Source organism: Aphelocoma coerulescens, chromosome 7 (genome assembly GCF_041296385.1).
Source record: "Aphelocoma coerulescens isolate FSJ_1873_10779 chromosome 7, UR_Acoe_1.0, whole genome shotgun sequence".
NCBI classification, from domain to species: domain Eukaryota; kingdom Metazoa; phylum Chordata; class Aves; order Passeriformes; family Corvidae; genus Aphelocoma; species Aphelocoma coerulescens.
The window spans coordinates 33,525,001-33,540,021 of NC_091021.1; the positions used below are offsets into that span (position 1 = coordinate 33,525,001).

At 38.6% G+C, this 15,021-nt stretch overlaps 2 protein-coding genes across 6 annotated transcripts in view; one reads left to right on the top strand and one right to left on the bottom strand.

Annotated features, from left to right (window-relative positions):
* Positions 1–2,603, top strand: part of CCNT2 (cyclin T2) — a 26,178-nt gene extending 23,575 nt beyond the window's left edge. For both annotated transcript variants that reach the window (XM_069021218.1, XM_069021221.1), the window contains exon 10: positions 2,308–2,603. Coding sequence is in view for 1 of the 2 variants with exons in the window: in XM_069021221.1 (XP_068877322.1) it covers positions 2,308–2,330 (23 nt within the window). In the remaining variant the exon portion in view is untranslated. The remainder of the gene's footprint in view (positions 1–2,307) is intronic.
* A 366-nt stretch (positions 2,604–2,969) lies between these two features.
* On the bottom strand, positions 2,970–14,681 carry MAP3K19 (mitogen-activated protein kinase kinase kinase 19). Of its 4 annotated transcripts, XM_069021232.1 has the most exons (8): positions 14,619–14,681; positions 14,043–14,127; positions 13,010–13,242; positions 12,399–12,442; positions 7,863–10,310; positions 6,533–6,685; positions 5,124–5,821; positions 2,970–4,167 (listed from the first exon to the last, which is right to left on the bottom strand). In XM_069021232.1, exons 1-8 carry the CDS (start codon positions 14,656–14,658, stop codon positions 4,101–4,103), a joined length of 3,768 nt encoding a protein of 1,255 aa, XP_068877333.1. In that variant the 5' UTR covers positions 14,659–14,681; the 3' UTR covers positions 2,970–4,100. The 4 variants fall into 4 exon arrangements, with proteins under 4 accessions (XP_068877333.1, XP_068877331.1, XP_068877330.1 ...); XM_069021230.1 differs by lacking the exons at positions 14,043–14,127; positions 14,619–14,681 and adding an exon at positions 13,515–13,665; XM_069021229.1 differs by lacking the exons at positions 14,043–14,127; positions 14,619–14,681 and having other exon boundaries at positions 6,533–6,682; positions 13,010–13,665.
* Positions 14,682–15,021: the final 340 nt, after the last annotated feature.

Below are 15,021 nucleotides of genomic sequence, written 5' to 3' on the forward strand. Positions count from 1 at the left end.
TCGTATGTTGAATCTTGGTCTGTTCCTGATGGTGGGAATGCTGGAGTGATGTATCTCACTGTGAGCTGGTACTTGGCTATTTGCATAACATGGCAGTTCTGTATATTCTTTTGGCTAACTGTAAATATAAATGTTTCATAATAGCTTAGTTGAATTTTTGAGGTACAGCTGTTTGTGTGAGATTAGAAAAAAGTTTATTTCTAAGAACTTGTAAAAAAAAAAGTATTTTCAATAAAATTCCCTACCTCACCTCTATTGTGCAGAAATGATCCCATTTTCCTATGTTTAATTTTTCCAACTTCGTTAGTAAATGCTAAGATCCTCTTTCAGTTATTAGCAAAACATTGCTAGTTTTCGTCAAATCACTCAAATAATGGAATGATGGAAAGTCTGAAGTCTTACTGGTTTCCTTTATTTCCATTACACTGATCAGGTATTTGGTACCTGAAAAGCAAATTCTAGGCCGTTTGTGCCATCTTAAGCTGCCCCTTCTCTCTACCTTGGGGGCAGGGCCTGTGCACGGTGGTAACAGTGTGTAGTGCCTGGCCAGGTGTGATGGTGGAGGGGGTTTTATTATTTTCCTTTGTAGCAGTGAGGGGTGGGTGACAGTGCTACACCAAGCATCTAAGGTCTTAGTGGGAAGGGTTCCCAATCCTTGTTTTGCAGGGAAGGTGATTGGACAAATACTTTGTTTGCTTTCTTTACTTTGATGTAAATGCCCATAAACATAATCAGTTCTAAAAATTAACATCTTGAGCCTTGGAAATTATGCCAGACTGAACTAGCTAGTTAATTCCTCCTTTCTCTGAAGTATTTAACTCCTTATATCTTAAAGAGATAATTAGTGCTAGGAGTCTTCTCTGCCCTTGCTACTGGAGGTGACTGTTTCTCTGGGTTCTGAAGTGGATATAGCAAATCCAAACCCAATTTTTAACCTTAAGACTTGCAGTGCTTGGGTTTGATTCCCCTATATTCCTGCCCTTGTAAACAGCAACATTGGTGTTGCTATAGTTCAGATTGTGTTCTTTGACAACACCTTTAAAATTTCTGAGCTGTCCCATGGTGCAGGTCCCTGTGGGAAGGGAAAAGTAGGGGAGAAAAGGCACTGGAGTGTATGTCCTGGAGGCCCTCCCTTGGGAAAACTGTGGGTCTTTGCCTGTGTGCAAGAACCAGAGGTTTGATAGGAGTGGTGTAGAAGTGGCAATGGTTCCTGCTGAGCTTTGTGGAAAAGCACTAATTTTGAACCCAGATAATCTCAAGAGACCATGGGTTTTCTGGAACCAGTGTCTGCCTCCTTGGAAAGAGAGGTAGATGTGGGTGTTTTTAGATGCAAATGTTTACAGCCTGTTGCTGGCAGTAGTTCCAAGACCAGTGTAACATAGCTGGGTGGGCCTGCCTGTGGCCCTTTCCTTCTGAGATGTGAGCCATGACTCCCCTTACCATGTGAAAGAAACACAGGCTACCCCTACAACCATACCAGGACAGGGCTGTGTGTTCAGCTTCTGAGATTTAAGCTCCAAATCTTGAGGAAACCTGCAGTCACAGCAAGAGCTTGGCAGCCTGCTTGCACTGTAATGGATTCTTACTGGTTTCAGAAAGGAAGGCTGTAGTCTTTAAACCAGCAAGGCTTGCCCTGCTCCAACACTATAAATAACGAAGCAAGTGTGACCCTGCTCTCTGAGTCACTCAGTCTCATGAAAAAAGCGGTTTTTAGGATTTCACACCCTTTCCCCTTGTTACATTGGATACCTGTAGTCAGGCATCTGGATAATCTCTGATCTCCCCAACTAAGAAGTATGTGAAGTTAGACTTGTTTCTAGACTGCTCCACCAGACTGGCTCAGCCAAGTGACCCAAGGCTCCCCAGACTAACACAAGGCTTGGTTTAGCTGGGCTGGGCCCTGGGCTGGGCTGCAGGCACAGCTCTGATTAAGCTGAAATACCTTTATTGCAAGTGCTGGCCTTAAGCTGTCACCTCATTCTTGAAGTCTGGTTGAACAAAAGCAAAAATGTGCTTTCACATTTTGATTAAAAACTCAGGTTCAACTTTTACAAACCTCTAATGACTACTTTCAGTGTAATTAACTGGATTAAACATGACAAATTGCAAATAACTGGTAACCTTAATACTGGAGAACTCTAACGAGATGTTAGTTTTGCTTATAAGATGTGCATAAGAAGGGAGGTTTGTAATGCTGACCTTTCTTTAATTAATTATATATTCTAGAGCATTCCCATTCTTTCCCTGCTTATGACTCTCATCTCAGTTTCATTTCATGCTAAATAAACCCTCATATTTACTTTGCAGCTTTGTTGAAGACTCTACCTTAATCTGGGAAGAATTAGTACACATCATGGAATTATGTACATCCCACTTGAGCTCACATGCCAGGGCTCCTGCCTTTATTCTGCAAGGTACTTTAACATGAAGATACTTTAACATGATGTTGCCATGGATGTCTGGCATGAGCACCAACCGGTACTCCTCAAATAAGGACTGTTAACTGCTTGAACTTTGAATATTACTGTGATGTTAGGATTTCTCTTATTCTGGCATAATTTTCTGTCATTGTTATGTGACATTATACCTACAGAAACTATTAATAAAGGATTTTGCTAGAAGTACTGATTTCTCTTTGCTTTTATAAAGTTTAGACTTAACTCTGAAGTCAGGCTATGGGAATAAAATAAAGTTTGAAAGCTATTTAAGTAACTATTTAGTACTCTGAGGAAAGTTGGTTTTATATAAAACTTAGAACTTCCTTCTTTCCTGTTTGTAAAACACTGATGTTCAGTGTAAAGCACTGAAGTCAGTGTCTTGAACTCTTGAGAGCTCAGCTCTGAACAGTTGTAGGGCTGAGTTTTACTGCCTCTCTTCCTGGAGCCTGGGTGCTCACAAAGGCTAAATGTTTACCCCATTCTGAGAGAAAGAAGCCTTATCAGAAAAAGGATGTGCTAAATACTAATACCTGGGGGTTTATGCTTTGTTTTATTTATACTTAAAAATACTTTTTAGATTTTATTTAACTTCGTGCAGTTAGTAGTAGCTAGTTCTACTAAGTCTAACAATGACTTCTACAGTGCAGAGGGGCACTGTTCCATATCACCCAATCACAGATAGAGCTCACTCAAGTGATCTGAGAAACACTTCAGGTTTTCAATGAGTATCAGCACCCCATGGGGACAGTAAGGAGCACAGAGCCAGACAGGACAAGGGACAACAGGACAACTTGACCTATAAGACAGTCGTCAAACATAAAATCACTTTTACCATGAGGCAGGTTATAGACTGGAGCATGTTGCCTGGAGTGGCTGTGGAGTCTCCATCCCTAGTAATACTCAAAGCCAATGGTACAACAGCCTGAGCAACCTGCTTCAGTCAGCTCTGCTCTGAGCAGTGGGGCTGGACCAGAGCATCTCCAGAGGCTCTGGTCCAGCCCCAACCTTCTGGGACCTGAAAGTGTCCCTAAAATGCACTATTTCATTTAAAAGAGGCAGTCCCATGGTTTAGATTCGTTATCTCTTGTAATTATCACCACAGTATCTTGCAGAGATACAGGGCCTCAGGAACACAGGACTGATCTATGCATGTAAAAAATTTATTCACCAGATAAAAATTGAAGTGCCCATCCAGTATATAAAAGAGCCCACCTAACTGAATAAAAGCTTCAGTACATTTTATGTCAGTAGATGGTCTGAGGTTCCTGTGGGATCATCACACTCATTACTCATCTCCAAGATGGAGTTACCTGCAGAGCTCTCTGTCCATAGCTTGTTTTCCATAGGATTTTACAGACATCCCAGCTTACCTGGCCTGTTGCATGCCAGTGGTGGTGACTTTATTTTCCCTTTAAGTCTCTCCAAATACAACACAACGTGGCCTTGTGCTCCCAGTGAAGGAGTGCCCACTCCAGTGAGCACAGGCATTGCAGAACAGGGACTCTTTAATCACTGCTGCCTAATAACAGACTCCTTGTACACAACTGCTCCCCAGTATTTCTGCTGTCACCCTAAAGTCCAGTTCCTTCTGGTCTGTTTTTTCACAAGTGAAAATCTTTTCCATGGAAAATGTATACTCATATGGCAAGAGTTTTGAAAAATTCATTGTCTTCCTTTCACAAAGGGATGGTCCAGCAACTGCAGAGCAGAAGGCCGTTCGTGTTGATCTCTGCATTGAAGGTTTCACAGATCAGTACATAAAACAAATATCTATGTCTGTGATGTAATTGTAAAATCTAATTGCAAAATTAGCCTTTCATTATTATCATTTGTCCCTTCACTACTAATTTTTGGGGTTTTTTGACAAAGCTGATCAAAAGGAAGGGAGGCTTGAAGGGAAAAGACTGTTGGAATTTATGAATTATAAAACTGAAATATTTTATTATTAAAGAAACCATTACTTATTCTCCTAAATTCCTTGCAAATCTTTGAATAATTCTGCTAATTTGGCTATTTCAGGTGCACCAAAAATGTATTTAAGAAGGTTGATAATTATCTGTTCAAGCCTCTGTCAATCAGGTTGTTCTGTCACCTCCAGACAATGTCATGCGTTTTAAGGAGCCCAAAACAAAAACCACAAAAATAATTCTTATAATGGATGTATGCTAGTGGTTTGGGGTTTTATAGGGAGAACTTCACGTTTCTAATAAGTATTATGTTTCAAATAAATATGTACGTCCTGTATATCCTGGCAGTGATAACAGATTTTTCCACTGCAGAAGACAAGAACTAAGTGAAAGCTCTTCCATTTAGAATACTGTCCTTAACACTTGTCTGGCATAGGCCAAACTCAAACAATACTGGAACAGCAAAGTACAGCAAAGAAATTTATCAAACATTATGTTCAAAACTCAATGGTACCATATTTCTGCATGAAAATTACAGTGAAAGTAAATTATGAGTATAAGGCCTAGAAAAAGAGAATCTGTGAGGGCTTTTTTATAGCTTTACAGAGAATAAAGCTCTTTTATATATACTTTTATCTCAAGGCTTTCCTGAAGTGCTGAAAAGCCTATGCATTTACAGTAAAGTCATATGTACCATAACCTAAGCTCCCACGGACCATCTCTAGAATACAGACTACCAGCATTTTTCCTTTCATTCTCCAGTTCAAAGCCTCCATACCTGGTTAAGCAGGCGTGCACAAACTCCACTGCAGCCCTGGAGAAGCGATCGGGCAGGGCAGGCATCAGCCCCCTGTGGGCCCCGATGTAGAACATGGCTGCCACCCTGTCCATGGAAGCCAGTGGTGGTTTGCCTGTTGCCATCTCAAACACGGTGCAGCCAACACTCCAGATGTCTGATTTCCTGCCATAGCCAGACTCATTTATTACCTCTGGAGCCATCCAGTAGGGAGTGCCATGCACAGACCTGAGCAGCTCGCTGCGGGTGCCACTGAGGCTGGCCCAGGCCAGGCGCCTGGCACAGCCAAAGTCAATCAGCTTTATCACCCCGTTGGGCATGAGCATCACGTTATTGCCTTTGATGTCTCTGTGGACCACACAGTTGTCATGTAAATATGCAACCCCTTGTAGAATTTGCTTGGTGTATTTACACAGGACAACTTCTGGCAATGGACCGAAGCGATTCAGAATACTGGAAATGGAGCCACCAGGAACAAACTCCATGAAAATGCTTAAAATGTTGTCTTCCAGGCAAGTTCCTAAATAAGTTACAATATTGACATGCTTCAATGTCTTCAAAAGATCAACTTCCTCATGGAACTTCTGATACTCCTTTTCTGTAGTGAGTTGATCTGATGTATCCAAAACCACCTGTTTTACAGCTATTAACTGCCCCTGGCTTGTCAGACCACAGTACACCTACAGTGAAACCAGCACTTATTAAGCAAGACACAAGATAAAACTTGAGTATTTACTTATTTTAAATAGTATCCTTGTGTTTGTCATGTTTCATGTCTCACTGTATAATGCAAAATATTTAACCATTTGTTGAGTAAGACAACAGTGATTTTTTAGAGAAGGTGTAGCTCAATTGATGCCTTTTCCTGGTCTTAAAATCAGGAGTCACACACGGTTAGAAGGGGAAAAGGGATTTTACCTTGGTATTTATTTTAAGGATCCTTAGGTGTACACGTCCAGGTCATATGCATCGAGATGTACCCCACCGAGTCTATCTCTGTCTTCGTCTTCTGTCTCCACACCTCTCTCTCCCCCCAACATTGGGTATAGCATTATAGGTTTTACTAATTAGCATATCTATCAAAGATTCCCCAATAAGAGGCTCAAGTGAGCCCCCTTCCCCAAGGAACTCTCCCCTGGATGGTTCTATCTTGGTTTACAGAATGTGTTCTGGAGAGGACCTTGGGGTCTGGGGCACACTGATCTCTGGCTACGAAGCTTCTAAAATGTTTTGTCTCTTAGCTTAACAAACAAGTCCAAGAATGTAGGCAAAAAGCACTAGGAATACAGAAGTTGTAAAAAGGTATAACAGGGGTATAAAGGAAAGGGCAAAAATCTTCATGGCATCACAATGACAACCAGCACATCTCTTAACACATTCAGACAACTTACCGTGCCATAGGCTCCCTTTCCAAGGACTTCTCCTCTTGTCCACATAATAGGATCTTTGTTAGCTAAACTGCTTCCTGGTAATTTAGTAGATTCATCAAAGTTTAGAAGGCCACTTTCTTCATTTGAAGCCAAAAAGGCTTTACTGTAACTCTGCTGGAAAGATGATGGTGAGAGTGGGGAGAAAGTGGAGAGGAAAAGACAGACTTCATTTGGTCCTTACATCTTCTATAAGGAGTAATTTTTCCTGACATGACTTTGCCTTATAGATTTATATATATATACATTTCCCTGGTCATTGATACAACTGCTACAGTAGGTAAAAATGTATAAATATTTTCAAGTATACATCACAACAGTGCATAACCAGAAGATTACAGCATGACATCTTCTTCCATAGACGGAAGGGGCTTCCAGGACAGAAGGGGCACTTAAAAGAGCAGGATGTAATCTTTTTTTTGGCTCATAGGTACAGTTTGCTAAGCTGAAGGGTGAATAAGGCTATCATCATGCTCTAAGTAACACACGTAACACAGGTCTGATGAAAATAACAGGGCCATGACTTCCCAGGAAGAAGAGACTGCTTCAGAAAGATGGCAATAATTATCCCATCTAGCCGTGGATCTCCCTGGGAAAAGTGAGAATGGAGCTATAATTGGCACCTGTGTCTGCAGAAGCACAAGGGAGTGTATCAATACATAGTGAAAGAAATTTCCTTATAGATTTGTAATTTAAATAGACACAGAGCTAACAGGACCAAGGAGAAGCAGTTCTGGTAGAGAAACACCTTAGTAGGCGAAGGCATTTAGCTGACTTGGGGGCCAAAATGTGAGCCTTCTGAGCTCAAAGTTTTGATTAAGCATTAACTAAACAGGATAAGTCTGATAAACCAATACTTGTAGTTCATACCTATAAAAGTATCTGCTTGCACTCAGAGATTCAAAATAATTGCCCCTTTTAGATAGACAGGGACTAATTGTAGTATCTTTTCATATTCCCTAGCTGTCCAGATCTCCAGCTCTTGCCTTACCCGAAACCTTTTTATACAAACTCTTCAATTAAAATAGCCTATTCCCTTTATTCACTACAATTTCTCAATTTATATAAGCTTTGGCAGCTATTCCTGTCATGCCTTAGTACCTTCTGGCTTGTGTCCTGACATGCAGCCTCTAACACAGATATATTCAACAGAACACAGGAAGAATCAGCAGGCAGCTGGCCCAAGGGAAAGAGACTTGATAAATCTCTTTAATAAGCACGTATTTCCCATCTTTCATCCAAACTTGTGTGAAGCATAACTCAAAGGCAAGTTACAGGAAGAAATTACTTTTACCTTCTCTAGAGCACTATTTATTATTGCTCCATCTCCATTCATCGTATTTTCCTCTTCTTCACTCTGTGTGTTTTGCATTTTAGAACATGTATTTTTTGGTCCTGAAGAGTTGATGTCTTTTTCTTCAAGCATTAGCAATTCTTTGGCCAGACAACAAAGCAATTCATCAGTCACATCCCTAGTATCTGACCAGGAGAAAATATTTTGACTTGTCTGGAAACTGGGGCTTTTGGCACTTTTTGTCCAAATCACTGAAGGTTGAGTCAATTCATTTACCAAACCACTGTTTAGAGGTGTGTTTGCCCAACTGTGATCTAGTATTTTTATAGGGGATTGGCATTCCAGTCTATCTGAAAAGGGCAATTCACATTTATTGACAGACTTGGAGTCCTGGTCTGATTCCGGGCCTTTGCCACCATCCATATCCCCCCTGCACTGGCGCACACAGATGTTCTGCTCTGCTGTTACCAGACTGCCACTTGGAGCAACACATTCTCTGCAGTCTTTATCACCAAACTGAAGGAGATCATGGCTGCAGGCAGCAGCTCTCTGATGGCTGGATTTATCCTGGCTGTCTAATGACTGCTCCAAAAAAACTTCTTTAATAGTCGATAGGTTTGAACTTAAAAAAATTTCATTTTGCTTAGTTGACTGTGAAAGTTCTTCTAAAAATGTGAGCTGATGATCCGTGTCTCCGTGAAACAATGTTGTGCTACTCGAGGCATTGGTTTGAAAATCCAAGCCAGAAGTTGTTACATTATCTCGCTCTGTGTTGCTGTCACTCAACTTGGTCCTTCTGTCCTTTGTGATTAAGCCTTTCTGCTTTTGTTTAGTGCCAGGTATGGTCTTCTTTGGCTTGGAATGTGTTTTCTTTTGTGTGTTTCTGACTCTGCTGCTCTCTCCCCCTTTACTGCAGGCAGATCTACAGGTGCATCTCCCTGACGGAGCAGAATAAACACCTTTATAAAACCTGCCCTCGTGTTGATCAAGGTCGCGCATGCGGGAATAGACAGGAGTTCCAAACATTTCATAAATACCTGGGCCTTGGTCATCTGAATTTATTATTTTGAACATGTCAGTGTATTTCAGATCTACAAAATCTGAAGCAGAGGGTGCACGTGGCAGACAAAGTGGAGTAACATGTTTCTTTAAGACAGCTGAATTTTTGCAACTGCAGGAGCAACTTCGCTTTTTAGTTTTCTGAGCACTCTGAGCAACATGGCCTTTGTCTCCTTGAGTGTTTTTTTTCTGACACTTCACGGAAGTCTCAGCTTTCGCTTTTGTCCGTTCCAAAGACGGAAAAATCGGACTCCTGGCGTTATATTTTGTGGTAACCTCATCAGAAGCAACTAAGTCTTCAGATACTTTAACCTTGTTATTAATTTTAGATTTTGATGAATATTTATTCCTATTCATCTTTATTTTATTTTTGTTATTTTCTTCATGAGCAGGAACATTGAGGCTCTGAGTAACATGAGGAGACAGGGTACAGACAGCACCCTTTTTTGTGGCAGGTTGTTCAGCAGTGTGTGGTTCCCTGGCTGGCTCTTGCTCAGAAACTGTAACACGAACAACAGCTACAAGCTTGTTTTGGTCTTCTGAAGTTGCTTCTGACATTGCTGCTTCTTCTTTTTCAGATTCAGAGAGAAAGACTTGATTTTCTGACTGTTTTCCAGAGGGATCTTTAACTTCTACTCTGGGAATTACTGCAACTACAGAATTACCTTCTAAGCCTTGGTAGGCCTTTATCCCTTCATTTTTACAGGAAGAATCTAAATCATGATTGTAAAGCACAAAGTTGGCACTCTCGGCATCTTCAGGTGGTTTATCATCCAGTATCCTCTCTGTAGCATTTCCTTCTTCCAGACCAGTGCTACAGCAATTCTCTGCTCTGTTTAGTTTTTTGCCAGCTCTTGAGGCATCGCTGCTGCTTGACACTGTAAATGTTGGCTGAGCTGTAAATATGCCACAGCTCACCAGAGCATTCCTTGAGCTCAGCTGGGGATGACTCTCATCACAGAACCTGGCTTGGGTCAGAAGATCGATGTTCTTACAAACCACTGAACACCAGAATTTCACCTGGTCCTTATTCTCAGTGTTGATTGCTACATCAGCTTCCCTCCATTCTAAATGGCTTTGGATTTCTTCCTTCTTGTTGTTGGGGTATTTACCACAGTTACTCATGCTAAAGTAGTACAGGTCTTTCACTGGCGTGAATGTATCAGAAATTGTGGCCATGATCAATTCTGATGACTTTTCACCGTGCCTTTTTAATAGGTTTTCTAACTGATACTGATAAAATTTAGTAACTGGTTTTACAGGCTGAGGAATAGAGTTCATAATACTTAAAATATTTCTGATGTTGCTGCTTTCGTTTACAATATCATCCTCTGGAGGAGCAAGATGAATTGTTCTTACAGGCTGACATGTCAGTGGTGGCAAATGAAACTGTAATTTCCATAAAAAACATTAATAATGTGCTACACCACAGATACCAGTAAAATCTAATCAATAAGAACCAAGTAAACTAAGAAAAAATAATAGAAAACTATTATTCTTTTATATATTCCTATATTAAACCTATTATGAAGTGTAATATCAAACTCCTGAGAAAATATATGATTTTTCTCACATTAATTACATAAATTTTCTCACATCCAGAACTATTTCTAAGTATTTCGTGGTACAGAAAGTGGGGCCTTTTGCTTTAAGGCACAAGTCATTCTCCATGATTTAAAAACAGTAAGTTTTGTCCACATATACAAATCCTCTTGTCAGTTATTAACTCTGTCTTATGGCACTTCACATGTTTGCTACAGGAATTCAACGTCAGTGCCTTCATGTGCTGGAGATTCTCACTCACTATGCACTCTCCCTGAATGATTGCACCACTCTAATGCTGACATTTAAAGTCTTTTCATGTAACCCTCAATGTGTGCTGACACCAATAATTATATTCCCAATGGAACTAGAGCTCATGAAGCAATTTTTCAAAAGGAAAACTAGACCAGTATAACAAAATGCTATTGCATCCCTGGAGAAAACAATTCTAACAAATTATTTATAGACTTTAAGATACATTATATTAAATCTAAACATATACAACATTTAACCGTGTTAAATGGCCACAGATTTAGCTCACAGTTTTAGGTACATTGGAAGACAGCACAGTCTGCACTCAAGTTTCAGTGAAGTGAAATGGATAAAACCAAAGGCAACTGACACAGAAGTCTGTTGGGTCAGGGATGTGTTTTATTATTCCTCCCTTCTTCCTTCTCTTCCCATCACATTAGCTGAAAGGTACCACGTACATTTGAAGGAGTACAGATCAGAGAAAACTGAATACTTTGTTTTGACTATTCAGATGAACAGTGAGAATAATTTTCTGAAAAAAGTATTTCTGTTCTTTATTTTATAGGAAATGAATATTTTTATGCAAATGAATGCAATAGAAATAATCACACAGTCATCTGCTCTGAGTGCTCATTTGCATGTCTATATTCAACATCAGTTTGCAACCTGCAGGAAATTTTTGTTTGCATTCCAAGGGCAAATAGAGGTTTGAACATGCCAGGAAAAGCAATGTGTTGGTTTAAAATTCACTGTTCTGAAGGCTTTGTCTAGCCTCCATGGCATTAATATGAATACTCAGTTTATTCCAAAGGATACATCTCCAGAAACCACCAGAGCCCAAGACATGAAATGAAGCTGTATTAAACCATACTGAGGTCAGCTAAATTATTTTTCTTAAATATTTTCCTCCATTTGAAATGTTTTTTTTCCATAACCCTTTTTGTAATCCTTTGTCAGAACTTTTGCTCCTACTTCTATACTTCATTTTTTCCTGTGAACAGTTGTATTCTGTGATGTGTTCACTAAAGTTTACATCTGATTCAATGAGTTGAGTCTTTTGTACAAAATGCTATTAATTAAAATACATAAAGGCCAAATTCTCTTTTTTCTAAATACAGTATATTTGAAGTGCTGTGAAGCATTGAGATGTAAAATAGTGAGCTTGTTTCAAAGTACAAAAGTTTTGTCTAATCCTATTTACACTTTACACAAAATCTCATGTCAAATATGTTTAATCCTAAGAGATTATTTTTTATTTGCTAACACAGTAAATTTCATCAATCATCTAATATCAAAACTATTTTAGAATTCAGCTTCAATTTTAAATTACCATTTAAAAGAAGTGTTGGGGTTTTTGGCAAAACTAGACATCTAATTTGTTTAACATATAGGATGCATATTTTAATTAACTTATCTATTTCTATTTTAAAGGGTTTTATATATCTTTGAACTTTTCTCTCCAAAAATCCCTGATGTAACATCTTACTGGCAAATTGTAGATATATATCTGAAGATTTGCTGACACACAAATATGAAATAAATGTAAAAATACTTCACATTCTTTAAAGAAACCCACCTGAGACTAAGCAAACTACCTCCACCACTTCTGTATTTCTATTTTTAAGATTTTGAAAGGATATAATACTTTCGTCAGTGATCATTTTATACATAATGTCCTCTTACCTCAGATCTCTTGCTCCTGGTTTTTAGCATTGTTACATTTAACCCTTAAAAATCAAAACAAATGAAATATTAATTTGATGTTCTTAAACAGACTGCAATTCACATTTATAAATTAATTTCAAATTGTAGTGTTCAGGGGATCGAGGATCTGTCTGTGGTTGCAGGACTGTGCTATAGATCTGCAGAGCAGAAAAAGTTGTAGGTTGAAATTTAATTATGATACTGAACTTCACAATTCCATTTTCTATAGAGAATTATAAAATACTGCAATTGTAAAATATTTTGACACTCATAATCTAAAGAAATACTTTTCAATTGTAGATGTTTGCTAACTACAGTATTGCCAGTATGAGGGGGAAAGTGCAAGAGATGTCATCACTCCAGGAACAGAGAATTACACTCCACATTTGTGGGCTCAGTTTCATAACACAGAGTAGCAGGAATGGTTTGTCATTGCTTCTCTTTATCTCCTTCATTCTGCCAACACACACACAAACATATAATTAAAAAAGAGGATTGGCATGGCTGAAGTCTCTGTGAAGAAGGCCCTCTAATACGATAACCAATATATAACTTTCTATAAAATTTGTGAGTTTTAAATTTAAACTTACTTTGTGCTTTTATTATCTGGAAGGTATCTAAATCCATAAATGATGTTGAAATGTTAGACTCTGGGCATGAGGTCTGTAGCAGAAAGCTGAAGTCAAAGCCACATCCCATGTTCTCTTTCTTTGAGAAGAAAGGTAAAGAAGTGTGATGTCTCCTGGGTAATGCTATCTGATTTTTACTTGGAAAACATGCCATTTGTTGGTCTGGCCATGCCCTGGATGTTGATGCTATTTGGCTAAAAGGCAAAACAAGAAAACCCAAAATACAGAGCAAAAATAAATGGAAGGAGCCAGCGCAAACAATCATATGACTGGTGAATAATGTGACCAAGAGGTTTGTAAGATCCCAGAATGCCAAAGTATCTTTCCTTCATTTATCTGTGAAGTTGTGACTCCCTCACTCTCCCTGGAAATATCTGACTTCAATGCAGAGATTGACGACACGTGAGAACAAATGACAAAAAACGTTAACCGAGCAACAACAGGAATAGGAAAACATATCATTCACCTTCCCCTTTTTGACAAGAATTGATTGCTTCCAGTGTGCAGTTTTTATGAATCATCCGGAGAGAGTGTCAGAAGAATTCTGAAGACCAGATGTGCCTTTGCTACTTACAAAATAAGCTATGGCCTGCCTGAAAAAACAGAGGCTGTGTCGACAAGCCTCAGATTTCTGCCACCTGTTTTCTGAAGAATGAAAAACATGGAAAAAGATAAATACTGTGACAGAAAAGAGGTACAAAAGTACAGTCTAAGTCAATCTTAAAGGTGTATGCAAGATAACTGTCTGGGTTTAATAAGTCAAATAACCATATACCATATTTTTTTTATTGTACCAAATAATTTATTCACTATCCTGCCACCAGCAGTGGCCACTAATTGACATTGGGAAGAGATAAACACTGCACAACACATAGAGCTGTATGTATTGTCTAGAACATATTGTCTAAGGAAATATTTTTCTTATTCAGACCACTACCTTCTTTGTTCCCATTTCTGCCTACCCAAGTGCAAATTAAATACTGATACTTCTTACCTGGTTTTTCCTAGAGCTTTGTCTGACTGATGAATTTCTCCCATTATATTGTCTGCATTCTGAAAAGCAACAACACTTCCACAACCTGCAGCAATACATCAATATTTGCATAAAAGCAGTTTAATTCACTGACCAGGAACACATTGTAAATGCAGTTATTTTGCAGCATTAAAATATTATTATAAAGAAGTACCAGGAATAGCTATCAGGAAAAGAAACACGAGCAAGTTACACTTGACTAATTTTTAAAATTTATTGAATTCTTTTTATTTCTTTGGTAAGTTTATTAATTCAATGCACTATAAAACAAAGAATATCTAAAAAAAACATCTCAGGGGAAGAGAAATAGAAGACAAATATTGACAGAAGCGCTACAGAAGTAGAGCATTTAAAAATATGAAACCAAAACAAATCTCAGGCCTTTACAAAGGTGGAAAGTAACTCTGAATTCAATTTTGTCTTTTATTATCGTTGCTAGGTTTTGACAAATAGCCAGATTTCAAGTTGTTACTGTAGTTTTTTCAGCTTCAGATCTGCATTTTACACTTTAAACACATAAGTTTTGGGTTAGCCTACCTTTTTTGTTTCTCCTCTTATTTTGTTGGTTGTCAGACATATTGTCCTTAAATTATTAAGGCCCAGAAACCTGAAAAGAATATTTTGTTAGTTGATTTCCAATTCATGTATACAACACATTAATTTATATTTCATTATTTAAGAGACAAAAGTAAGACAAAAACATTTTTGAAGTACTTGAAATTATTGGAAGTACTGTGATTTAGCATTTAATGCCCTTTCCTGTGAATGCACAGAACCAAAGAGTTCAGAACGTTTTTAGAGCTAAACCCACAACATATGCTATGTTGAATTTGACTTGAAACGGTTTTACTCTTAATTAGAAGATTGTAATGTATCTTTCCCATGACTAATCAGCAATAACTGTGGGAAAGGAGCTGGCTGTCACCCTCCTGGTCAATAC

Coding starts and splice junctions, on each gene's coding strand:
- MAP3K19 (XM_069021232.1), bottom strand. CDS start 14,658: ATGTCTGACAACCAACAAAATAAGAGGAGAAACAAAAAAG. Junction 14,128..14,618: donor TAAGAGGAGAAACAAAAAAG/GTAGGCTAACCC, acceptor GTATTGCTGCAG/GTTGTGGAAGTGTTGTTGCT. Junction 10,311..12,398: donor CCAGGAGCAAGAGATCTGAG/GTAAGAGGACAT, acceptor TGGAAATTACAG/TTTCATTTGCCACCACTGAC.